Source organism: Nicotiana tabacum, chromosome 16 (assembly GCF_000715075.1).
Source record: "Nicotiana tabacum cultivar K326 chromosome 16, ASM71507v2, whole genome shotgun sequence".
NCBI classification, from domain to species: Eukaryota; Viridiplantae; Streptophyta; class Magnoliopsida; order Solanales; family Solanaceae; genus Nicotiana; species Nicotiana tabacum.
Genome location: NC_134095.1, coordinates 65042682 through 65069751, shown reverse-complemented (window position 1 = coordinate 65069751; position 27070 = coordinate 65042682). Strand labels below are relative to the sequence as shown.

The window sequence follows — 27070 nt, the reverse complement described above, 5'->3', positions numbered from 1 at the left end:
CACAATAATGAATCGAGGAATTAAAGTTTAAAATATATATTTCGTGAACCATTAGATATATACATTCATCACCTCCTTTTTACATGTTGTAACCGGTAATATATTTTATTTTCAAGAATATAAATCTCACTATTTAAGGAAGTTTATATGTACATATTTTTTGAATGATTTGATAGTATTAATTCTTAAGAGTATATTATTTAATATTTGTATATATTGATGATGGAATCTTTATATTATTTTATATGGGATAGAAGGTGGAATAAGAATATATTTATTAATAATATATGAATTAAACTAATAGTGATAAAAGTTACCCTTTCACTTTAGACTTGAATTCCTTTTTGTTTTTATGTCTTTAATACATGTATTAAGACTTGAGATTTCGATGGTATATACTGTTGAATTGTATATTGGTACAACTCAGTTGTTATTAATTTGAACATATACTTCGATGTCTTATGGCATTGACAATTTAGAATGGCTTTCTGCCTTTTATTTTCTACTATACTGATATGAAAGAGTCATTCATGCACTTTTAAATTCTACCACGGAAGCTTTCCACCTTATAACACTACTAGAATTCCGGAAAAAAGCGACCAAGCTTTAGCGATCAAAGTTGGTCTGTCAAGAAAAGCGACCAAGTTGGTCGCTAAATTGGCAAAAATAATAAAATAATTATTTGATATACATTAGCGACCAAGGTTGGTCGCTACTTAGTCGCTAATTTTGTCAAAATATTGACCGGACTGGTCAGACTTGCTTGGTCAAAGGTATACTGAGATTAGCGACCAACGTTGATCGCTACAGGGGGACCCACTTATATAATTATAATAATTATAATATTATTTTAAAAAAATTATAAAATATAAATAAATATAACTTAAATTAGCGACCAAAGTTGGTCGCTAATTAAGGGGTAAGCAGATAGCGACCAACTTTGGTCGCTAAAATGGGACCCAATTATAAAATTTTAATAATTATATTTTTATTTAAAAAAAATTATAAAATATAAAAATATATAATTCAAATTTAGCGACCAAAGTTGGTCGCTTACGAAAATAGAGACCAACTTTGGTCGCTAATCTGGGATCGAGTTCTAACGTTTAACAATTATATTATTATTTTAAATATTATATAAAATATAAATAAATTTGATTTAAATTTAGCGACCAACTTTGGTCGCTAATTTAAATTTATGTATATTTAGCGACCAAAGTTGGTCTCTTTTCAGGTCAACAATGGTCAAAATTAAAAATCACTTTTGTATTTACTATCTAAATAATATAAATGTAACCGCTAACACTTTTGTAATACAAAGGATGAATAGACTAAAATATACTCTAACATGCTATATATGCAATTAAGCAGTACTACGAAGCGTGTGTGTGTGTGTATATATATATAAGAACATCATGAAACGTATATATATATATATATATAGTATAGTATAGTATAGTATAGTATAGTATAGTATAGTATAGTATAGTATAGTATAGTATAGTATAGTATAGTATAGTATAGTATAGTATAGTATAGTATAGTATAGTATAGTATAGTATAGTATAGTATAGTATAGTATAGTATAGTATAGTATAGTATAGTATAGTATAGTATAGTATAGTATAGTATAGTATAGTATAGTATAGTATAGTATAGTATAGTATAGTATAGTATAGTATAGTATAGTATAGTATAGTATAGTATAGTATAGTATAGTATAGTATAGTATAGTATAGTATAGTATAGTATAGTATAGTATAGTATAGTATAGTATAGTATAGTATAGTATAGTATAGTATAGTATAGTATAGTATAGTATAGTATAGTATAGTATAGTATAGTATAGTATAGTATAGTATAGTATAGTATAGTATAGTATAGTATAGTATAGTATAGTATAGTATAGTATAGTATAGTATAGTATAGTATAGTATAGTATAGTATAGTATAGTATAGTATAGTATAGTATAGTATAGTATAGTATAGTATAGTATAGTATAGTATAGTATAGTATAGTATAGTATAGTATAGTATAGTATAGTATAGTATAGTATAGTATAGTATAGTATAGTATAGTATAGTATAGTATAGTATAGTATAGTATAGTATAGTATAGTAAACGTCTCGACTTATATCAATTAATATATGTATATATATATATATAGCTATATTCGATATAATATTAGCTAATGCACTAATACTTAGTGCATAGTATAGTATAATATAGTATAGTATAGTATATATACTAAGTGTATTATATATCAAGGTATATTCGATATATATAGTATCCTTGGTTTATCAGCATACCTACTATTGGGTTTAACTATAACTTTGAGTTTATTAAACTCTGACCATGTCTCAGTTTTATAATCAGAAACGGTCTCAATTCTATCAGCAAAATTTTTAGATAAATCAATTGGTCTAACATTCAAACCAGAAAGCTTTTTATCGAGGAGTTGTGCGTCTTACGAAAAATTACCAAAGAAAGAAATAATATTTCTCCTAGAAAACTTTGAGATTCAGCGAAAAGATGAACCATGGAAGATATTCCAGAGATATCTGATTAATGGATTATACTACCCGAGTGAATCATATAAAACCCGCACTTATTATGAGACTATTCTAATCAGTACAGGTAGTGCAGAATTCCAGCACTTTTCGGGTTATAACACAAATGAGAACGTTTATAACAGTCAATTTAGAAGTAATAATCCAGCATATCATCTCTAATAATTTTAGTATAGGTATGAATTCCTAACAATTTCATCATGATTATGATTTTCAATCAGGTTATCAACGATATCTTCAATTATCAAATCAATTATGAGACTTTGTAGATCTCGATTTAATCCAACCATCCCCGTCCTACTCCTCAAGATGTGTTGATTGAGGAACGCGATTAGAATCAGACTAATACGTCTTATAGCGGTTCCGAAATTTATGAATGGAATCTTGATGGTTTAACTGATAGACAATTAACCATTCTCGTACATAGAATGCTTATGTATTCGACTATCTGCAAAAGTGTTAAAAATACGGATAGAACTATTTGCAAAATGATTATTGCAGGCTTTACTGGCCAACTTCGTGGCTGGTGGGACAACGAAAGAAAGACAGATAAACCTTAATAAATCACCCATGAATTTTACTTATTGGGATTATATCCAAGCATTTGATAGAGTGCTTTATTATAACAATGAGAAGCATAAACATACTTGGTTTATTAAAGTATGTGCAAAAATATTTACAGGACCTATCCCCAGAGATTAGAGAGAGAGGGGGTTCTCACGACCTGCCTCTTCAAATGAAGAGGTCCTCTATTTAAATAAGGAAAAAAAACATAAAGAATCTTTAAATAGTAGATTGGGTCCCACATCTAGGTCCCTATACAGTTTTTCTACTATTGGGAATAGCGTATCTGGGTCCCTTATACAGTGTTTCTACTGTTGGGAACAGTGTATCTACTGTTGTGTGGGGTCTTCGGCGGCTTTAGTCAAAGTCTTCTTTTGTCTAAATCGTTCATTTGTTGGAGGAAATTTTCCACATTTTCTCTCTCTTTGTCAGATAATATTATTTCTGGCTGCATCGGCTGTGAATCTTCTTCTGCGATATCATCGCCACTTGTTTCACTGCGCATTGATGTGTCTGATCTTTCACATTGATTCAAAGTTTGAAGTAAATTTCTTTTTACTTCTTCCAGATATTTATTTACTAATTCGGTTTTATCTCCGTCTTGAACAGAGATTCTTCGAGCAATATGTTTGACGGAGCTGTCATCAAATATTTTCTTCTGTGGAGTGGACGAGTATACTTGGATTTGTGTTTTAATAGAATCCAATAATTCTTGTCCATATAACATTTTTATTTTGGGATCATTCTTCATCAATTTATCCCAAAAATTGTTGTAAAATACCCTGTATAAGCAAGGGATTTGTTCCTCCGTAAAACCTAATTCAGGAGTCCATTTATGAATCCATGGGGATAGAGAATTCAATAAAGAAACAAATTTGATCAATTTTTTCTAGGAAACAGATATGATCTGCGTGATATAACTCGGTTAGGAATGATGAAATTTTTGCTCATTCTTTGTATAACTTAAGGAATGGCTCAGGCAGGATTTTCGTTGTGGGACCGTGGTATGACCACCAATTTAAGAACCAGTTGGGGATAGGTCCTGTAAATATTTTTGCACATACTTTAATAAACCAAGTATGTTTATGCCTCTCATTGTTATAATAAAGCACTCTATCAAATGCTTGGATATAATCCCAATAAGTAAAATTCATGGGTGATTTATTAAGGCTTATCTGTCTGTCTTTCATTGTTGAAATCCCCCATTCTTCAATAGATATAATCTGTTTGATAATAATTTTTGAGAAGTTATAAACGTTCTCATTTGTGTTATTACCCGAAAAGTGCTGGAATTCTACATTACCTGTACTGATTAGAATAGTCTCATAATAAGTGCAGGTTTTATATGATTCACCCGGGTAGTATAATCCATTAATCAGATATCTCTGAAATATCTTCCATGGTTCATCTTTTCACTGAATCTCAGAGTTTTCTAGGAGAAATATTATTTCTTTGGTAATTTTTCGTAAGACTTAATATCATCGTTGTCTTCTTCTTTAGCGATTGAAGCAAATGTATTACTTTGCTTTTTGGAAGCCAAATATGCATGTAGATGACCATATAATGGATCATCTTCTGGAATATCATCCAGATGTATAGACGGACCTGATGAAGAATCTGATCCGTATGACGATCCTTGAGAATATGATCTACTAGGGGAAGATCTTCTCCTACCTCTGCCTCTGGTGGCCCATGAAGGGTCCATTCTGCACAAATAACAAGTCAATTTAGAAGTAATAATCCAGCATATCATCCCTAATAATTTTAGTATAGGTATGAATTCCTAACAATTTCATCATGATTATGATTTTCAATTAGGTTATCAACGATATCTTTAATTAGTAAATCAATTATGAGACTTTGTAGATCTCGATTTAATCTAACCACTTTCAAGATAGTAATTAACAATTCTTCCTCTAAAAAAGTTGTATAGAAATTCATAATTAATCAAGGTATTCTCGGGATAAGAAATCCGGAAGGGAATTATCAATTCCTTTTTTGTATTGAATTTTAAAATCAAAAGGCGCCAGTTGAGCTTGCCATCTAGCAAATATTAATTTAGGTGCATCATGTTTGAAATCTTTGTCAAACATATATTTAACAGATTGAGCATCAATTTTTATTAAAAACTTTTGATTATATAAATCATCTTGAAATTTTAAAATACATTTAACAATAGTCAACATTTCATGAGCCACAGTAGCATATTTCTTCTGGGCTTCGGTCCATTTACCAGAGTGAAATCTTATCAGGTATTCACTCTTATTGTTGGGATTCACTTGTTTTAAAGTGGAGGCAATATCAGTTGGTCCTTTCTTAGTACTCATTTCTTTTATTAAAATAGTCAAATCATCAAGTTTTTTATCAAGAAAACCTATATGTTCTCCTAAAATCTTTACATATAAACCCAAATAATTGTTTTGAGAAATTAATTTATTAATTTCTGCGATACTAATAGTTGCAACGTTATCATCAATAAATTTTTGAAAGGCAGTGTTCCTAGATGCATATTAGGTGGTCAAATCTATTTTCAACCGAGAAGAGTCTGGTAGTTAGTAATAGTGTGTAAAGAGGCTGCACGGATTGACTTATAACCTACTCATATGCATATATATATATATATATATATATATATAAAGCTATATTCGATATAATATTAGCTAATGCACTAATACTTAGTGCATAGTATAGTGTATTATATAATACACTATACTATATATATATATATATATATATATACTATGCACTCGGAACACAGGGACGGGTTCTTTTAGGCATTGATACACTTGTAAATTGATTCATCGACTTATAACCTACTCATATGCATGTATATATATTAACAATAAATTAAAACGTCTAGACTTATATCAATTAATATATATATATATAGCTTAAATTGAATTAAAATCCTAAATTTATACTACATATGTACATAATTTTAAATTGAATTAAAAGTAATTTAATTTTTTTTTAGAAATAGCGACCAACTTTGGTCGCTATTTTGGTCAAAAAGTCAAAACTTATTTTGCTACCAAAATAGCGACCAAAGTTGGTCGCTATTTTTAATTCTAGTGTCAAAATCGGGTTTCCCCTCCCATTCTTTCAAAAAAAAATCCCCAAAATCTCTCTTTTCTCTCTCACACTCAAACCCCCCCTCCTCCGACTCCCAGCAACAGCGGTGCCACCCACGCCACCGACGACCACCGACGGTAGCAGCTCCACCGCCGCCGACCTCCATTCCCAAGGTAGGTTTCTTTCTCCTTTCTTTGTTTTTTTCGAAATACAGTGATTTTGTTTAATTTATCCATGTTATGGTTCAAAGTTATATATTATTTGTTCAACCATGTTAGGGTTCAAAGTTAATTTCTCCATATTAGGGTTTAATTTCTCCATGTTAGGGTTCAAATTTAGCTCAACCATATTAGGGTTCAAAGTTATATATTATTTGCATTTTTTAGGGTTCTTATTAATACATTTAGTCCAAAATATTTAGTTTTACTTACTAATTTGGGGAAGAAATTGTTTGAAGAGAAGAAACCCTAAGAGTTGCACCTTTAGGATTATGTATTGGAATTTTAGTTTATAAATTAAAATTTTAGGATATGACTTGAACTTTTGTGGATATGAGTTGAACCTTTAGGATATGAATTGAACCTTTAAGATATGAATTGAAATTTTTGGTTTATGTATTGGAAGTTTAGTTTATAAATTAAAATTTTAGGATATGAATTGAACTTTTGTGGATATGAGTTGAACCTTTAGGATATGAATTGAACCTTTAGGATATGAGTTGGACTTTTAGTTTATGTATTGAAATTTTAGGATATGACTTGAACTTTTGTGGATATGAGTTGAACCTTTAGGATATGAATTGAACATTTAGGATATGAATTGGACTTTTAGTTTATGTATTGGAATTTTAGTTTATAAATTGAAATTTTAGGATATGACTTGAACTTTTGTGGATATGAGTTGAACCTTTAGGATATTAGTTTATGTATTGGAATTTTAGTTTATAAATTAAAATTTTAGGATATGACTTGAACTTTTGTGGATATGAGTTGAACCTTTAGGATATGAATTGAACATTTAGGATATGAATTGGACTTTTAGTTTATGTATTGGATTTTAGTTTATAAATTAAAATTTTAGGATATGACTTGAACTTTTGTGGATATGAGTTGAACCTTTAGGATATGAATTGAATCTTTAGGATATGAATTGGACTTTTAGTTTATATATTGGAATTTTAGTTTATAAATTAGAATTTTAGGATATGACTTGAACTTTTGTGGATATGAGTTGAACCTTTAGGATATGAATTAAACCTTTAGGATATTAGTTTATGTATTGGAATTTTAGTTTATAAATTGAAATTTTAGGATATGGCTTGAACTTTTGTGGATATGAGTTGAACCTTTAGGATATGAATAGAACATTTAGGATATGAATTGGACTTTTAGTTTATGTATTTGAATTTTAGTTTATAAATTGAAATTTTAGGATATGACTTGAACTTTTATGGATATGAGTTGAACCTTTAGGATATGAATTGAACCTTTAGGATATGAATTGGACTTTTAGTTTATGTATTGGAATTTTAGTTTATAAATTGGAATTTTAGGATATGACTTGAACTTTTGTGGATATGAGTTGAACCTTTAGGATATGAATTGAATCTTTAGGATATGAATTGGACTTTTAGTTTATGTATTGGAATTTTAGTTTATAAATTGAAATTTTAGGATATGACTTGAACTTTTGTGGATATGAGTTGAACCTTTAGGATATGAATTGAACCTTTAGGATATTAGTTTATGTATTAGAATTTTAGTTTATAAATTAAAATTTTAGGATATGACTTGAACTTTTGTGGATATGAGTTGAACCTTTAGGATATGAATTGAACCTTTAGGATATTTGTTTATGTATTGGAATTTTAGTTTATAAATTGAAATTTTTGGATATGACTTGAACTTTCGTGGATATGAGTTGAACCTTAGGATATTACTTTATGTATTGAAATTTTAGTTTATAAATTAAAATTTTAGGATATGACTTGAACTTTTGTGGATATGAGTTTAACCTTTAGGATATGAATTGAACCTTTAGGATATTAGTTTATGTATTGGAATTTTAGTATATAAATTGAAATTTTAGGATATGACTTGAACTTTTGTGGATATGTGTTGAACCATTAGGATATGAATTGAATCTTTAGGATATGAATTGTAATTTTAGTTTATAAATTGAAATTTTAGGATATGACTTGAACTTTTGTGGATATGAGTTGAACCTTTAGGATATGAATTGAAATTTTTGTATATGAATTGAACTTTTAGGATATGAATTAAAATTTTTGTGTATGAATTGAACTTTTAGGATATAAATTGAGCCTTTAGGATATGAATTGAACTTTTGTGGATATGAATTGAAATTTAGGATTGCGGGAGGATTTTGTAGAAGGGGTTGATGACTTTATTAGACATGCAATGCAACTTGCACCAAGAATAACTTAGACACAGTACCTGGCATAGTGTGCCTTTAATTGTTTCACTGTTTGAAACACATGTCATTGCCTTCTCATCATCATTGTCGCTAATGAGAACAACAATTGATCAAAGACACACCTTATCGGGTACTGTATCCAAGTTACTCTCTGTATCTAAGTTCATCCCGAGTAATAGTACCACTAGGATAATCACCAAAGCCACCAGATAACTTTATGATGCCAATGAAGTAAGATAAGTTATTCAATGAGACTCGTATTGTAAAGAAGAAGAAAGAGACTGGTCTAGAAAGGTGGGTCGAGGGTCGAGCCTCGACTATACATGTAAGTTTTTTACTTTTCATTAAGTATTTTGATTTACTTTTATATAAATTTTGAAATACTAATTCAATATAATTTTTCTTATAGGTTCGCTTCACAGCTGATGTGGGGGAATTCATACGCAGTCAGCCACCTAATGAGTCGGGCGAGGCAATCCAACTTTCGGATGAGGATGCTGAAAGAACACTCCTTGAGTACTTTATATACTTTGAACTAGACAATAGAACCAGTTTTCGAATGGGCTTGTAATAAGCGTTAACTTAGTTTTGTTAGCTTAATGTGTTAGTTCTATTGAACTTTATACTTTGTTGCTTTTTATTGTTGGTGTTGTTGTTGTTGTTGTTTATTGTTGTTGTTGTTGTTGGCATAAAATGCATGTTTAGGATTTTTGGTAAGCTGGCAGGTGGTGTAGCTGCCAAAACAGGCATTTTCTGGCAAAAATATACCAAGAAAAGCGACCAACTTTGGTCGCTAATTGGTCGTTTTTCCCTTAAAAAATAATTTTCTGGGCAATAGCGACCAACCTTGGTCGCTATTTAACCCAGATTTCTCAAAAGCGACCAACTTTGGTCGCTATTCTATTTAAAAAATAATAATTTCTGGAAATATAGCGACCAAAGTTGGTCACTTATAATTAAAAAAAATTATTTCTTGAAGTTAGCGACCATATTTTAAAAAAAATAAAAATAAATAAATAAAAAAGCGACCAATCTTGGTCTCTATTTTCCAGATTTTAAAATATAATATTTGGATTAGAGACCAAAGTTGGTCGCTTTTTTATGATTAATAATAAATAAATAAATAACGTATTTTACATTTAGAGACCAACTTTGGTCGCCAAAATTATATTATTAAAATAATAAAGCGACCAAAGTTGGTCGCTATAGTCTTTACCCAGAATATTTGGTCCTTTTACCTTAGAGACCATAGTTGGTCGCTAATTAGCGACCAACTTTGGTCCCTAAAATAAAGGGACCAACAATATTGCGACCAGACATGTTTGGTCATTTTTTACCGGATTTCTAGTAGTGTTATTAGCAGGTTGGTGGAATAGCGAGAATCGAAAAAAGAATCTGCACATGGTATTTATTGATCTGGAGAAAGCATATGACAAAGTTCCTAAGGAGGTTCTATGGAAATACCTGAAGGCAAAAGGTGTGTCGGTTGCTTACGTAAGGGTGATTAAGGACATGTATGACGGAGCTAAGACTCGGGTCAGAACAGTGGGAGGCGACTCAGAGCATTTTCCGGTTGTTATGGGGTTGCACCAAGGGTCTGTGCTCAGCCCATTCCTATTTGCCCTGGTGATAGATGCACTGACACGCCATATTCAAGGGGAGGTGCCATGGTATATGTTATTTGCTGACGACATAATTCTGAATGATGAGACGCGAGGTGACGTCAATGAGAGGCTAGAGGTTTGGAGACAGGCCCTTGAGTATAAGGGTTTCAAGTTGACCAGGACTAAGATGGAATACATAGAGTGCAAGTTCAGCGTCGAGCCGATTAATTGGAGCATAGTCGGATTATATTGTCGGTTCTACAATTTCCAACACCACACGGTATAATATAACTTTGCTCATAAAAATTAAAGCATATGGAAAAAAATCATCTAGTATTCTTTGTTTATAGTGAAATTTTAATCATGATCTCCAAAGTTTGTACCCGTTTTATAGTATGAGCTCTAAAATTTATATTCACTCTGTTGATTACTAGATCACACCTTTAAATACTTTAAAATATTTTTTTCTCTTTTGTTTCGGGATATTGTCACATAAAGGACCTTTATCGGTTAAGGTTAAAGCTTTGATTTTTTACATGACTTTCAACCCTCCCACTTCTAGAAAAGAAAAAAAAAATTAAAAAGAAGAAATTGTGCCAAAAGAAATGAATTAGAGAAAATAAGCCACCAAGTTTAAGAAGAAAAATAGATTTTGTTTTTTGACATTTGAATTTTAAATAAATTATTATATTTTGCATATAGAATTACGAATAATAGAAAATAAAACATTTAAATTAAATTATTTATAAATATAAAGAAATATAATTTTTCTGAAATAAACTAAAAAAGAAATAATGTCATGTGAAATGAAATAGGTGAAAAAAATATGATTTATCGTAATTAAGTTACAAATATTTATAAAGCTACATGAAATCAGGATCGGCTCTAATGTTAAAGATAATAAGGCTTGTGCCTTACGCCACCAAATTTGGGAGGCCCCATTTTTCTAAATATAATAGGTTTATAGGTATTTTAAAAAAGAATATTTAGTACTTCGTACATAAGTAGACTGTCTCGTATAAAAGGAAAGAATTTTTTAGCTATATAAATAAAGTAACTATTTAACTTACTTAACATTAGGTAGTATGAATATTTAGAGTGTGATTTGACAATAAAAAATAGTACAAGTAGAAAATACTAAGCTAATCTATACACCCAATCAAATAAAAAAATTTCTTTTCTAAATGCTTATATTGCTTATAGAATAATATTAACCGTCGCGGTAACAGTTGTCTTAGCAAAAGAAGTTTTTCAAAATTAAATTAAAATTAATAAAATTTTAACAAAAATTAATAATGTCTTAAGAAAGATTAAATGAATTGGTTATATTAGTTGATTAATAAATTAATTAATAAAATATTATTAATAAAATTGATTAATGCAACCATAACAGTGTCAAAGAAGTAGAATAGCCAAATCAACCCAAAACTCAACGAATCAAAACATGACAAGATTATGCTTCTTGGATGGAACCACAATTCGCTCTCCTCCCATAAATCTTCTCCATCCTTACACGAGAAGCAAAACACAAACGTATAAATTGTCTTCTTTCTCCTTAACTAACCATACGAGCTTAGACTGTTAGCTCAAACCCCCTTTTCTCCAATTTTCTCACATACCCATTTCCTTAAACGTATAAGTTTAAGTATTTCAAACTCCTTTTCAGCAATTTACTCAAGAAACCTTTTTTTCCCTTGCTGTTTTAGCCTTTCTTTATTAGTGTAATCTTGTTGAGTATATTAAGGAAACCTTTTTGGGTGTTGAAGTTTCTGTTCTTGGAAAATTCAGATGAGAATTAAATTCCAGAATAAAGCTTTAGAAATAATATTGGGATCATCATGTACAGTGCTAATTTGACTGGTTTTATATTGGCTGTGGTGTCTAGCGCGTTTATTGGATCAAGTTTCATTATCAAAAAGAAGGGTCTTCAGAAGGCCGGCTCCTCTGGTACTCGGGCCAGTGAGTAATCCATTTTCTTGACATTAAAGTATTTTTAGGTCTAATTGTCGAGCAATTTATTGCTTTTTGTTCAGTTTGAACTATGCCAATGCTTCTTGTGGTGGATTCCTGGAGCTTTAGTTTTGTTTGAGGAGATAGTTTTCTCTCTCTCTCTCTCTCTCTCTCTCTCTCTCTCTCTCTCTCTCTCTCTCTCTCTCTCTCTCTCTGTGTGTGTGTGTGTGTGTGTGTGTGTGTGTGTGTGTGCGCGCGCGTGTGAGTGAGTGTATTACTTCCAGCTGAGGTTAGGAAGGTTACCTTCATTAAAATCATATAGAGGGTAGTTGTCACAAAATGCCTACAATCTCTCAACTATGCAGATTAGCTATTAGCTAAGAACATAACACAATTGAAGTAAATGATTTATGTAGATGATGTCAGCTAACTAGGACTAAGGTTGAGAATTTCTAATTTTTGAAAACCCTAAGTTTCTTAAATAATAAGTAATCTGTAAGTTTCTTAAATAATAAGTAATCTGTATTGTTGAAATGAAATGGGCCCAAATATATAAAATGGATATAGAGTATTCACTATAGAGGCCTCATATAGCTGACACCAACTATTGTAGGATTGAGTCAACGTTTGTCGATGGATTGACTGATTTTTCTAACCTTCTTACTGCATTACCATTGGCCAAGAGGCAGATTGATCAAAGTTTACAGGTATTAGATGTTGTTCTAGACTGATGGAACGGGAGATTATTCTTGGTGGCTATATTGTTGTTTGTGGCAACAGGCTGATGATGTTGAGGGGTTCTTTATGCAGGCACAGTGGTACCTGCTTGTCAGATGTCCTCATTTTAGTTTTGTGGGTGAATCATATGTGTTGCACCCAATGCTATAGGTATTCGACTGTAAAATAAGATCAGTAGGGTAATGCTTGCAGCAAGTGTAGAGTTACGGTGAGTATCACTGTTACATAATGACTGCTTATTCAAGGTGCTGGATCTTTTCAAAGCAGTTATCTGAGTGGGAAAAAAACACACTTTTTCTGAAAAAACAAGGAATAGAATTGGCATATTTGCACATATCATTTAAGCAAGTAGTCTCTAAATGGACTTAGATAAGTATTTAAAAAAGGGTTCATCTACTTCAGAACTCTCGCCTTTCAGCTGCTTTTGAGTATTGGTGGAGGTTATCTATGACTAATGACAATGCTTTAGAAATTGGAGTGGCTCAAGCAGCACCTGTTTAAACTTAGCACCTGTAATACTTGGATTGTGCTTGTGGAATGGGGTCAACAATGTAACTCTTCGATGAGTGTCTTTTTCCCATTATGCTTGTGGTCCATTAAATGGTTGTTCTTGGTCTTCCGAATTATATGATCTGTCATCTTCTAATATAGGCAGACTGCTCCAGTAGGAAGTACTACTTATGTATATTATGGAACAAGAAATGAGCTAAAGGCATAATATGTGAATCTTGACTTTAAGAGCTGAAAATGATCAGTGTGATGGGTGTAATAGATCATACTTCACTGTAACAAGCTGTTTTTCCTTAAAGCTGTAATTTATCTGCTAGTTTCCACATTACAAATAGATACATCATGCACATCATTTGTAAAATTTATACATGGAAGATGCTTGTTCGTATCAACATTAAATAGAAGTTAATTTAAAAGCTGATGATTTCAAATCTTCTGTTGCTCGGTCTATTTGAGAATGAGATGTTTGTTTCTTGCTGAAGGCTCGGGCGGATATGGTTATCTACGTGAGCCTCTTTGGTGGATCGGGATGATTATTAGTGAGTCTTGAATTACTCCTTGTTTTCAGAGAATATGTCCTGAATTTGTCATACTAATATTGTGCGCAACATGCACCATAATCCTTGCAGTGATTGCTGGAGAATTTGCAAATTTCGTGGCTTATATTTATGCGCCAGCAGTTCTTGTGACACCACTTGGAGCTTTAAGTATAATTGTTAGGTAAATCTGGGACTTGACTTCATTATTTTCTGGACAATTGCTTATTCGATCTTCTTCCATATAATTTGGTGCTTTGCTGCAGTGCTGTTCTAGCACATTTCTTACTGAAGGAAAAGTTGAAGAAACTGGGAGTATTAGGATGTGTTTTATGTATAGTAGGCTCTACTGTCATAGTTCTTCATGCACCTGGTGAACATGATCTTAATTCAGTAGATGAAATATGGGCATTAGCTACACAACCAGGTAAGCATGTGCTGTATTTTCTTTGCTGATGTCTAGTTCTTTTTAATGTTGATGTTTCACTCTTTGTTTTGCAGCTTTTCTTTTGTACACTGCCTCAGCAGTTGCAATAACATTGGTACTAGTTCTGTATTGTGAGCCTCGCTATGGTCAGACAAATATAATGGTCTATATAGGTGTTTGCTCCATCTTTGGGTCCTTAACGGTTAGTGTCTCCATTATACTGTTCTAGATTTCTACAGACTCTGTACTTCTACTCTGGGCATTAAGAAAGAGAACCCTTTTAAAAAAAATTAAGAAATGGAAGGAACATCTGTCCACAACTGTGTTTTTGTTTGCAGGGCTGTGTTGGCTGAGTTAACCTTGTTGCTAAAATGTCAGTTTGAAGCTAGACGTCTTACCTCTTAAACTTAAGTTTATCCAGATTATGCCTTTTCTCCTTGGTGTTGGAATACTATAGTTTGGCCACTTGGTTTAGAATAAAGTCTACTTGTAAGTTAGAGATAATATTATTCTTTTGTTAGAGATAAGTTTAATCAGTCGCAGCTTGTTAATTCGAGGTAGAGTTAGTCTTAAGAGTTTTAACCTGCTCATAATTAACTATCTTATGAATAGTACTTTCATGCATTTTGTTTAAGAGACTTGATAACTAACACTTTATGAACTGATCCCTTTCTTATTCTTCTAACTCATTTCTCCCATTTCCCTCTATTCTTCTCCCCTTTCTGTTCCTCCCTTTTGGTGCCAATAGCCCAGTCAATTCGCCATGTTTCAAATCCGCCAGTGAGATACACACGAAATACATGTAGGATCAACCATTATACTTGCCAACCATTGATGAAATGCTTGGATTAACCAACTATCAATGTTGGCATTAGATTGCACTTCTCATTTCTAGTCCAGATTTTTAGGTAAAATATGCATTCTCCTACCCTCCACGAAGAGCATACTCTTCAATATTCAACCTACATTTCTTCATCATTCAAATGCCATAGTAAGGCATGATTTTCGATCTTTTCATCTCTCTTGAAAGTTGGAAACATTAATTTCGTAAACTCAATCCACTCTGAGTTGGTTGTTTGCAACAAAATCTTACTCAATGGAAGGATCATCCCCTGATACTTCCAGCAAGATATGTTCTATTTCGTAAATTTGGGTCTTTTGGAGTGGTACCAACTGCTCACTCGTTTTGAATTCGAGTATTCTTCAACCAGAGGAAAATGATGAAACTCAATATAAAGATTGCAATATCATTATCTTCTATGTTTAGTTATTTTTTTAATGTTCAAAACAGAATAAAGATATCCTTATTATTTATGAAGCTTAGCTCTTTATGGTCTGAATTATCTCTATCTAATAGTCGTATCTATTAGTTAGTGCTAATCATATCTTTTAGTTTTATCTACTCTTAACTTGTTTGTTTGAGATAGAATTAGTTTAAATATCTTTAAACAAATATTGAATACACTTCACTTGATGAGTAACAATTTATGATTGATTCCTCTCTTGTTCTTCTCTCATTTCTCTTACTTCTTCTGTCCTTCTCCCTTCTCCTTTCTGGTGCTAAATCAGGTGGTCTATTTAAAATGGAGAGAAAAGGCATGACATAATAACAACAGGGTCCAGTCCACATCATCGCAATTTACCTATATTTAAGTATTTATTATTCATTGAGCTAATATTGCAGCCCCCCTATGCAAAACTGTGTAACTTAGATAGAATGCTTGCATCTCCAATGAAACTGGATAAAATTTATCCTCATGAAAAGTAAAGAAAATATAGGTTTAACATTACTGATCCTTCTCAGTTTCTCAGAAGTTCAATTGATAAAAATTGCATGCAGCATTCATTTTAAGCTCGTTTATTGCTCTATTGTAGGTTATGAGCATTAAAGCTATCGGTATAGCAATAAAGCTTACATTGGAGGGTTCAAGCCAAGTTGCACATCTTCAAACTTGGGTGTTTGTGATGGTTGCTGTTACATGTATAATTACTCAACTAAATTACTTAAATAAGGTAGACTTCTACATTCCCTTGTATTATCTAATTGTAGTTTAAGCATGAGAGTACGGTTTTGATTGAAAACAGTAATGGATTGACACTCATTGAAGTTGTTCAAATGCATGGGCTAATATTTACGAGGATTACTGTGGAAAGTACATGGCATTGCATTTCGGGCTAAGCTTGGCTTGGACTTGTAACATAAAATGCCTGAATTTGGCTCTTGCAGGCATTGGACACATTTAACACAGCCGTGGTTTCTCCAATATATTATGCCATGTTCACATCACTTACAATTTTAGCCAGTGCCATAATGTTTAAGGTATTTCTGAAAGTGAATGTTTGGTATGCATGGGGAAAATCGCTCGTTTTTGTTTCTAATATCTTTCTCTTTTTCGTGATGTTTCAGGATTGGTCTGGTCAGAGTGCTAGCGACATAGTTTCAGTGCTTTGTGGCTTTTTAACTGTGCTCTCAGGTACTATGGTTCTTCATAGTACAAGAGATCCTCCTCCTCCTCCTAATACAGGTATTTACATGGTTTAGAGCATGGTTAGTCTGTTGATGTGCAGAGAAAATTTTATCTGCCCTTTTATTCTAGTGTGTTATACAATGCAAAAAGTTGTACATACTGTTTCTCGTAATAAAAATTTATTCTCCAATGACATTCATTGTTGCTAGGGAGCTCAGAGTACTATTGTAGAATCAATTCATTTGGCATTTTGTTTTGAATAGCTTCTCTTTCAAAAGGGAAACGGATGTAGTTTTCTCTATTTTATGAGATGATCTGGAGATGGTACAGCTTGTTTTGGATTGGATGAGTCTGTAGGGTGAAGTATTGGTAGAAGAAGACGAGTTGCCAGATATTGTGAAATTATATATTTCTTCTTTGCTGAAGTTATTGCCACCAGAATTTAGTTGCTTTTGGCATGTTGTTGAGTAGTTTAAATTTCTTCATTTATTACCTGCAGATATGTACGCGCAACTTTCCCCTCAAATATCATGGTTGGTACATGCCAACGGAGAAATATGGAAGCAGAAAGAGGATGGTTTGCATTCAGAATTTGTTGCAATAATCAGGCAGGATCATTTCAAGTAGGGGCCAAAAAGGAACTTAAATGGTGGGTTGGAGGCACTTTTCGATGGCTGTTCATTTTCCGTCCAAACAAACTTTATCATGCCAGATTTTGGATCTTCCGATCAGCTTGAGAGAGTTTCAGTTTTTGTTCTCTAGGTCAGATGGCTGATATCTGTTTATTATTCTTGTCCATTACTAAACTCATATTTTTGGGCCTAGATTGTAGATTTATGAGTTTGGTGGACACCTAGATATAGTATAGCAGTATATGATGGTAGGATTTCCAGGATTTCCTAGCCATAATTAGGGACATGTACACCTCAAATATCACTCCTTACCAAGTACCCAACAATCATCAAGCAAGACCAAGTGTTGCAAATGCATGAGTACCTCCTGATATAATATGCATTTCTAATAGTAACAAATATGAAATCATCAACACGAGTCTGTTTGGAAGGCCACCTTGAAAATGAATTAGGGTGTAATTACATAGTTTGACATGTTTGTGTTGTGAACTCAGCAAGTCACTCGGTGGAGGATATATGTTGGAATTTGGAAAATTATGTGTGAGACCCATTTTGAGCTTAGGCAGGCTCTTAGAACGTGAAAGTGCAGCCTGGGAAAATTAGTATAAATACAATAGAAGGTGTAGTGCATTTCTAGGCTTAAGTTGTCAAGTGTTAACTCTATGTCTCATCTCATCCCCAATTCTGTATCAGTATTCCTCATCTCCATTCTTCTTATATTTCTATTGCATTGTCCTTATTATTATTATTAGCAATTGCTTTGTAATTCCCATTAGTATAGAGTTAATACAATTAGCTGGTTGGTATATTATCTGGGTTGTTTCATTGGTGCTTTCATCTAGAGGTCTTCAATGGAGGGCCAAACATTTCGAACTATCGATGATTCAAATAAAGTCGTGAAGGAATCGTGGTCGAAGGATATCGCTGAAATCCGTTCATTGTTACATGAGTTGGTTGAAAACCTTGCATCCTGCGAGCCTACTTTGGTGGAATTCCAACGATTCTGTGGCAAGGATCCAGAGTTATGGATTTATCAAGCTGAACGTTACTTTGAATTCCATGGCACATCGAAAAACAACAAGTTATTACGTGCGTCTTTGTACCTAGATGGTGGAGCGTTGGAGTGGTTCCGATGGCTTTTTCAGAACAAGCAATTGTCGGATTAGGAACATTTTGTTGCAAAAGTGCGGATTCATTTTGGTAAACAACATCTCGAATCGCCGGAAGGTCACATGGCTACAATTAGGGAATATTCTACAAATAGCGAAGCCCAAGTGTTCGACAAAATGTTATATGACTGTTGTGGTTCCAAGGGGTTTGCTACTAAGCGACCAACGGTAAAAGTTGTTTCCAAAGCGCTAGTGTCTGACTTAAAAGATGCAAAATCAGAGGAGGTCCAGGTGTTTGATGGAAGCTCTCATAGAAAGGGCGATACACTCCAGTCTAGGGGTGTGCATTCGAATCGGTTTATCGATAAATCGAATCGATTATTTGTTATCGGTTTATCGATTTCGATTTCGATTTCAAAATTTTCCTTATCGATTTCGATTTCGATTTTGTCCTCTTCGATTATCGGTTTATCGATAAACCGATAAGCTACAGTAATTTTTTTTAATTTTTTTTTTAATTTTTAATTTTTTTAATTTTTTTTTACCCTTATTCTATAATACCCTTTCCTTTACCCTAAGTCCCTAACCCTATTATTTCTTCTACCACATTTAAGGAATGATCATATTTAAAGCTCAAGTAAATGAAGTTCAAATTAATGGAAAACAGAATTAGCCGTGATGATGTATTTTGATTTTTTGTTTGTTTATACCGTTGGAGTGTTGGTGGTATACATTTGATCCCTTACTTTAGTTTCGTTGCATGTGCTTGTTGGCACAATTTTTATGTTATAAACGGTGCTCTTCTTATTTTAGCTTCCTTTTGTCCATATTAGTTAGGTGTGTTTGTAGCGATATACTTTCTGTGGAATCCCGTAAATTTTCTTATTGGTGTAATCGATAACCGAATCGATAAGCCTCAAAAATCGATAAATCGAAATCGAAAAAATCGAAACCTTATTGAAACGATAACGATAAGCATATGTACAAATCGTTAATCGATAAGGGTCAAAATCGAATCGATAAATCGAATGCACACCCCTACTCCAGTCTCACTCTGAGACCTTGCAAACAGGGGTCACTACTGAGGTTCTAATTAATCAGATCGGTATTTTGACAAACTCTATTCCCATGACTTCCATAGTAGGTTTAACGGGTTACAATCTTAATGTGACTAAATCACTGAAACCTAAAAATAATGAGGAGAAAGGCGCAAGAGACAATGCAGCTCCAGTGTCTGAAATCTCTCCGCTAAGGGATAAAACTGGTTATCAGATTTATTTTACTAACCAAAGATCTATCATGTCAAATGCTATTGGGAGGTTTACTGGAATAGAACTTCCATTTGCTAGTGCTACTCAAAATTTATTGGGGCATCACTATGATTCTAATTTACACCTACGTGATTGGGTAGATACTGGACAAGAGCACATTTTTATCGGTTTCTTGTTCTTTATATCTAGAGAGACGCAGAGAGTACGGGGGGGGGGGGTGCTCGAGGCTTTTGCTGATGGAAATTTCAAGCAGTTGAGATTTCGAGTCATTGCTCACCCTGGCAATGTCTTCGTAAAGCTCGGTATAATGCCACAGTTAATTCAAAGTCGTGAGAAGCATAAAATCTTCACGATGCTAACTTATCTCATATTGCATGCACATGCTCAACACATTGGTGAATCACCTAGGTTTCATGGCGTAGTTTATTATTTCGATTACATGGACGGCAACTATAGGCCTCAATTTCAACTTGTGACTGGTGCACTAGTTGGAAGAAAAGAGACTATAACAGCTTTCCTTGATCTTGTTTTAGAAGGTTTACCAGATGGTTACAACCCATGATGTTAATCATTTCGAGGATCAGCATTTCATTCCACGCCCCTACATATGATATTTTTAAGAATGCAAAAAAACATAAGAGGACAGTTTGTGCATTATTTGTGCATATGAGTGAATACTTTCTTGTTTGGAGAGGAAATGAGAAGAGCGTGGTGCGATGTTGGCTTTCTCAGAAATCAGTTACCTTGCAGCAAGCTTTTGAACCAGGTGGAGTTCACCACAAAATAAAAATTTCTCTCTTTCATGACAGTGAAGATCATAACCATGCGCAACTGCAATTTGAAGGAAGGTACCATGCCCATTAATCTTTTCCATCAGGATATTTGGCTGAAGATCTAGCGTCAATATGGCATTGTGATGAGTTACTCATTGTGCCGAGTAATGGTCGTAGCTGCACATATGATTCTGTTGCGTCACTATCTCGATCTAAATTACTTAGTGCACATGTTGTGGTTATGGTTGAGACCACTGAAGATGCTTGGTTGGAGTCAGCTTATCTTTACCTAATAGAAAAGGATGTGTGCAACTATGTTTGCTTGGAAGTTATTGAGGGTCGCTACTATGCTAGATATTTTATAGCTGGGTCCTTGGACATGCTCACTGGATTTTCTGAAGGACTAGGTAGTGGTATCATCTTCTTGGTTACAGACCAAAAGTTAAGGAATTCGCTATTGTATTTTTTTTAATATGATGCTCCTGATGTTTGGCTGTATGTTCATGGATCATGTGCCAATTCTTTTGTTTTTTCAAGAAGTGTTTCTGATGTTGGCCTTGCAATTGAGGATGCACATATTGCTACTGCCACACAATTTACTCCTTGCGTGAGAAAGTATGTTCCTTTTCCTAAAGAAGAGGTTCTCATAAAGAAAGAGATAGTCCAGGATATCACATTGCATTATCTTGATACTGTGAGTGCACACCCACAAGGAGAACAAGATATATTGTGTCTTATGTGCCAGCTGATGACACTTAGGAAAATTAAGTTTGATCATTTTATCCCTAGTATCAAAAGACGATAGTAGGGTAATTGCACCTTTAGCCTCATGTGATTGTGGAGAATCTAGGCCATCTGTAGAGTTATTGAAAAAGATACGATTACTGCAATTTCTCATGGGGTTGAATGAAAGTTATGGGAATATTAGAAGCAATATTTTAGCTAAGAGGCCTGTAATCACTGTGAATGAGGCCTATGCAATAGTCACAGAAGAGGAAAGCCAACGAATCATCGGGGTTACAGACACAGTGAAGGATCCACTCACAATGATGGCTGGAAAGAGTCATGAATTCAGACCAAAAAGGCCAGGATTAGTTTGTGATTACTGTGGTTATAAAGGACACCTCAAGGAAAATTATTACAAGATAGTAGGGTACCCACCAGATTTCAAAAGCAAGAAGAAAGGTCAAAACTCAGGAGAAAGGACCTATGTAAACAATGCAACCACCAGTGAGATAAAGCAAGGGGTTATGATGCCAACTCAAGGAAATTTCTTTACTGAGGAACAATATAAACAATTGGTAAATTTGTTGCAGAAAACAAACACAAGTGACTGTTCCACAAATACTGCAGGTATTATTGCTTTAATAGCAAATGTAGCTACTAATGATCATGTTTGGATAGTTGACTCAGGTGTAATACATCATGCGACACATTGCAAGAATGCTCTAAGTAATATTAAAAGAGCAGACAATAGAACAGATGTGGTACAATTGCCAACCGGGAATAAGATAGACATAACACATACATGAGATGCAGTAGTGTTATGAGACAAAACTATTGAAGGAGTTCTATATGTGCCAGATTTTAAATTCAATCTATTATCAGTATCTAAACTCACTAAGCAATTGTGTTGCTCAGTAGGTTTTTACCCTGATTTTTGCATATTTCAGGGGCTCTACAATGGTAAGTTGATGAGGATTGGTAGAGAAAACAATGGATTATACCTGATAAAAAAGAACCTACCAATAACAGCAACAAGTTTCTTAAAGGAATATGGAGATACAAGACTGGCATTTGAGACTAGGCCATGCATCAGCAAAGTCTATGGAACATATTTCAGCATTGAGAAATAATATAACACTAAAGTGCATAACAGTTTTTAAGTCTGTCCCTTGGCAAAGTAGTGTAGATTACAATTCCCTACTAGTAGTACTAGGTCAAGTGCTTGTTTCCAGCTTGTTCACATAGATGTTTGGGGACCTCATAAGGTACCTACATATGATAGAAAACTCTATTTTGTTACAATTGTAGATGACTATAGCAGATTTACTTGGGTATGCTTAATACAATCTAAGTGTGAAGTAGTTGTTGTAATAAAGAACTTGCTTGCAATGATAAAGACTCAGTTTGAAATCACTGTGAAGGTTGTTAGATCAGATAATGGTACCGAATTCTTCAATTCTCAATGAAACACTTTATTTTCTTCTCTTGGAATTATACACCAAAGTAGTTGTCCATACACCCCACAACAAAATGGGGTGGTTGAACGAAAGCACAAGCATATCTTAGAGGTAGCAAGAGCCCTAAAATTTCAAAGTGCAGTTCCTAGAAGATTCTGGGGTGATTGTGTAAGGACTACAATATACTTGATAAACAAATTGCCCACTACTGTGTTACATGGTAAATCACCTTACGAGTTATTATATGGAAAACCAATTAAGGTGGATCACTTAAGGGTGTTTGATTATTTGTGCTATGCATGTAATCTACCTAAGGGTGATAAATTTACAGTTAGAGCAAAAAAGGTTATTTTTATTGGATATTCAGAAACTCAAAAAGGTTATAGGCTATGTGATCTTGAGAATAAGAGCATATTTGTTAGCATGTGGTGTTCAAAGAGGAGATTTTTCCTTTTAGCACTACTACAAGTCCAGATGATGCAGAGGATCTTTTTTACTTCTCAACATTCATTAGAGACAGAAGAGATGCAACAATCACATCCAACTATGATTTCACCTACATCTTAGAGCATACATCCATAGATTGGAGACACTACTGCTACAGCAGGAGAAACACAAATGATGCAAGAGTTCTAGACAATGTCATATCAGATAGAGAGCATGAGAGTGCAGATCAAATGAATGACAATTTTATTGATGATCAAGCAGCTGAACCAGCAGAAGCCCAGCAACACTCTTCAGAACCAACATCATGTAAACAAGCAATTGAGGCAACAAAAGCTCAGGAGCATTATTTAGAACCAACAGAGGAAGCAAGTGTACATCCTCAACAAAAATCTGCAAATGTGGAAACTAGGAAGTATGGTCGACAAGGAAAGCCTTCCATTTGGCTGAAGGATTACATCACCACTGTTAAGACACACACTAACAATCCCTACTCAATTTCTAATGCCATCTCCTATGATACTTTATCTCCTGCATATTAGTCCTATCTTAGTATTTTTTTCAGTCTTAACTGAGCCACATTTTTTCAAGGAAGCTTCACATGATCCAATGTTAGAAAATAAACGTCCACCAGACTGTTAAGACAACCGGGTTCTCTATGAGTTTCCACTGAAGATACTAATGAACCGAACTGTATAGCGATCTAGTCCTATATCAGTTCCCACAATGCTAATTTCTGAACCAGTATGTAAATGAGACACAGGATGAGTTCCCACTGTATAGAGAACCAAATTCTCTATAAGTTCCCACTGTAAGCAACAGACTGTAGAACCAACCAGTATAGGGAATCAGGTTCTCTAATTGTTCCCACAGTAGCTCAGCAGTAAGTAAAGAACACAGAGGATTTTTTACATGGAGAAATCCCAACTCAAGGGGACAAAAACCATGACCTACACTTGTAGGCTTTCAACATCACTAACTTGTAAACACCTATTACAAGCCACTTTGTAATGACTCTATTACAAAGAATTCAACTAACTTGTGATACTCTTACTACAAGCCACTTTGTGACTCCCTAGTTACAAAGAATTTAACTAACTTGTGATGCTCTCACCACAAGCCACTTTGTCACTCTATAGTTACAAAAGCTTTTACTCACTCTAAATTGTAATAACACTTATTACAAGTCACTTTGTAACTCTCTAATTACAAAGACTTTAACTTATGGCTAAACCTAGTCACAACATAAACTGGAGAGTTTACGAATTTGGATTTCCTAAAAACAGCTTCTAAAAATCAAGATAGGAGTTACAATGAACAACAAATAACAAAGACTCAACAAACCTAAGGACTTAAGATATTTTCAATCTTGGATCCGGTCCTTGAGGTTGAAGTAGCTTTGTTCTTGAGAGAGGTTGTTCTTGCACTTGAGAGAATATTTTCGTTTCTGATTTTGCAAGTCTTAAAGAGGAATGTCTTGTGCCTTGCACCATGTTTATATTACAAAATACATCACCTTAGTGATGTCAAATCTTGGTTAGTACATGCCTCTTCTCAATGGGAAGTGACTGCTGCATTGTCTGTTGAACTGTTGCATGTATAGTTGATTTCCATCTATACAGTTGACTTATACTTCTGTCAGGGGAACACCAAGGGATCATGTCCCTAATCTGGTTCCTATGAATCTAAAGCATACTGCCCAGATTATCTTGAGTCGATTAACTTGAATGATTGTACCAGGCATGCTTCAGGTCCTTTGTTTGGTTCTCTCATGAAGTAAGTTGTTTTACCTTCCTTGATGGTATTTATACGTGTGTGACATCACTTACAATGATGTAAGCAAGGTAGGTAAAAAGCCTTCCATAGAAAGTTGAGTGTTGTACTGTTCCTGTGCAGTAGCGTGTGCAGGCAGTAACTTTCCTACTGGAGAGTTGACTTCATACAGTCTCCTCGGGAACTGTTAGGGACCTGTTTCCTCAATTGTTCCTTCTTCTCTGAAGAGTTGAGTTATATCCCACGCTGGATCCCAACCTGGAACTTTGTGATCTCAAGGTCTTGTAGATGTGAAACAAGTTCCGTATCTGGTTCTGGAACCTAAATCAATGATTAAACTTAGGAACCCAAGCCATCTTGGGTCCCTTATAATGATAGAACGGGTGGATCAAACTTTTTTTTGCCATGCAGGCAGCACATATTTTCTTTTCCGGGAACCAGGTTCCTCATCAATATGCCTCTTTTCAATAAAAACTTTATTTTTCTGCAACAACTGAATTTTAACTTTACAGGAGTCCTTGTAATGAGAAAAAGGGTGAATGAGGGCTCTTTTGGTCCAAGAAGGTATTATACGGTTTTTATGTGAAGGACCAGGTTCCGTAGCAACAACTATTTTTTCAGCAAAAACTTTGTTTTTCTGTTGAGATTGAATTCTGACCTTATAATTTTCTTTAAAGTGCCCAGTGTTGCCACAGTGAGTGCAAAGCCAATTGTCAGGTATAGTAACGTACTTGCTATGAGGGTTGTAGGGAGTCTTTTCCCTGTGAACCCGATTCCCTACCCGTTTCCCTCATTGTTTGTGTACAAGGCAGTGATAGCATCAGAGGACCAGGTCCACTTGAGTGATTTTTCAAGATCACTCTTCACTCTACCTAGTTCTTCTTGAAGTTGTTTGTTTTTCTCAAGCTTAGCACACAAACTAGACTTCACTGAATTTAACTCACTTTCAAGCTTAATGTATGACTCACTTGCAACTTTCTTTCCCTTTTGAGTGTTCCCAGACCTACTTTCCATTTTTAGTCCTCAATTATTTTCTTTAGGTCTACACCTACAACTGATAGGTCATCTCTCTCATGCTCAATGTTAACAACCTTCTCATTAAAACCTCTTTCTTCTTTCTAACACACTCAATGGTCTCCTTTAGATTGACCACAACAACCACTAGATTATCTCTCTCATGTCCTATGTTTGCAATTTTTTCAGTTAAGGCATCCTTTTCTTTCTTCAAACTCTCAATGGTTTCTTTTAAGTCTACAACCCGAACTTCTAGATCTTCTCTCGATTGTTTTGCTTCTCCCAGTTCCAAAGTTAAGTCATCTTTATTATACGCATCAATTAAAACATTAGCCAAAGACATAAGTTTTTTCGAAGAATAATACTTTAGATTTCTTTGAACATCAAAGAAGTTTACCTCATCATCATCATCTTCTTCATCCTCATCAGATTTTGTCATCAATGCAAATATGGAATCATATTTTGCAGCTTTTCTTTCAGCGGCCATCATGGAGGTGTCTTCCTTTTCATTATCACCCTCAGATTCACTAGAGGAATCTCCCGGGCAGTCAGAGCTTGCTTTACAATATTGTCAGCGACATCTCTTCTCTTGAACTTTCTGTCGGGGACCAGGTTCCTCTTACCTTCCTTGTCAGCATTGTGTTTGTAATGGACCTGATTATGGAGAGGAGAATCTTTGATAAAATGTCCTGGTTTTCTACATTTGTGACAACAATCGTATCCTTTAGTGTTTTTGCTAGAGCTACCCTTCTTGGGAATGCCTCCATTTCTACTAACCATTTAATGAAATCTTGGTGGCCTGTAGGTTGATTGACCTTCCTCAAAGTCTAGTAGAGCATCCATGTAGATCCTTTCTAGGTGTTAACCTTTTAGAAAGAACCTTCTCTGATACCAATTGTTAGAAACTAAGCGTCCACCAGACTGTATAAAGAACCGGGTTCTCTATGAGTTTCCACTGAAGATACTAATGAACCGAACTGTATAACGATCTGGTC

General features: G+C 34.0%; 1 protein-coding gene across 2 annotated transcripts; it reads left to right on the top strand.

The window, feature by feature from the left end:
• Positions 1–11643: 11643 nt before the first annotated feature.
• LOC107776370 (putative magnesium transporter NIPA6) lies at positions 11644–17917 on the top strand. 2 transcript variants are annotated; one of them, XM_075232890.1, is made up of 9 exons: positions 11644–12206; positions 13928–13984; positions 14075–14165; positions 14248–14408; positions 14483–14610; positions 16284–16421; positions 16636–16728; positions 16816–16933; positions 17376–17917. In XM_075232890.1, exons 1-9 carry the CDS (start codon positions 12086–12088, stop codon positions 17501–17503), a joined length of 1035 nt encoding a protein of 344 aa, XP_075088991.1. In that variant the 5' UTR covers positions 11644–12085; the 3' UTR covers positions 17504–17917. The 2 variants fall into 2 exon arrangements, with proteins under 2 accessions (XP_075088991.1, XP_075088992.1); XM_075232891.1 differs by lacking the exon at positions 11644–12206 and adding an exon at positions 13080–13143.
• Positions 17918–27070: the final 9153 nt, after the last annotated feature.

Excerpts from the sequence above, each read along its gene's own strand:
- LOC107776370 (XM_075232890.1), top strand. The coding sequence starts at position 12,086 with ATGTACAGTGCTAATTTGACTGGTTTTATATTGGCTGTGGTGTCTAGC. Across the intron at positions 13,985-14,074 it reads GTGGATCGGGATGATTATTA|TGATTGCTGGAGAATTTGCA; the intron begins GTGAGTCTTGAA and ends TAATCCTTGCAG. Across the intron at positions 16,729-16,815 it reads CCAGTGCCATAATGTTTAAG|GATTGGTCTGGTCAGAGTGC; the intron begins GTATTTCTGAAA and ends GTGATGTTTCAG.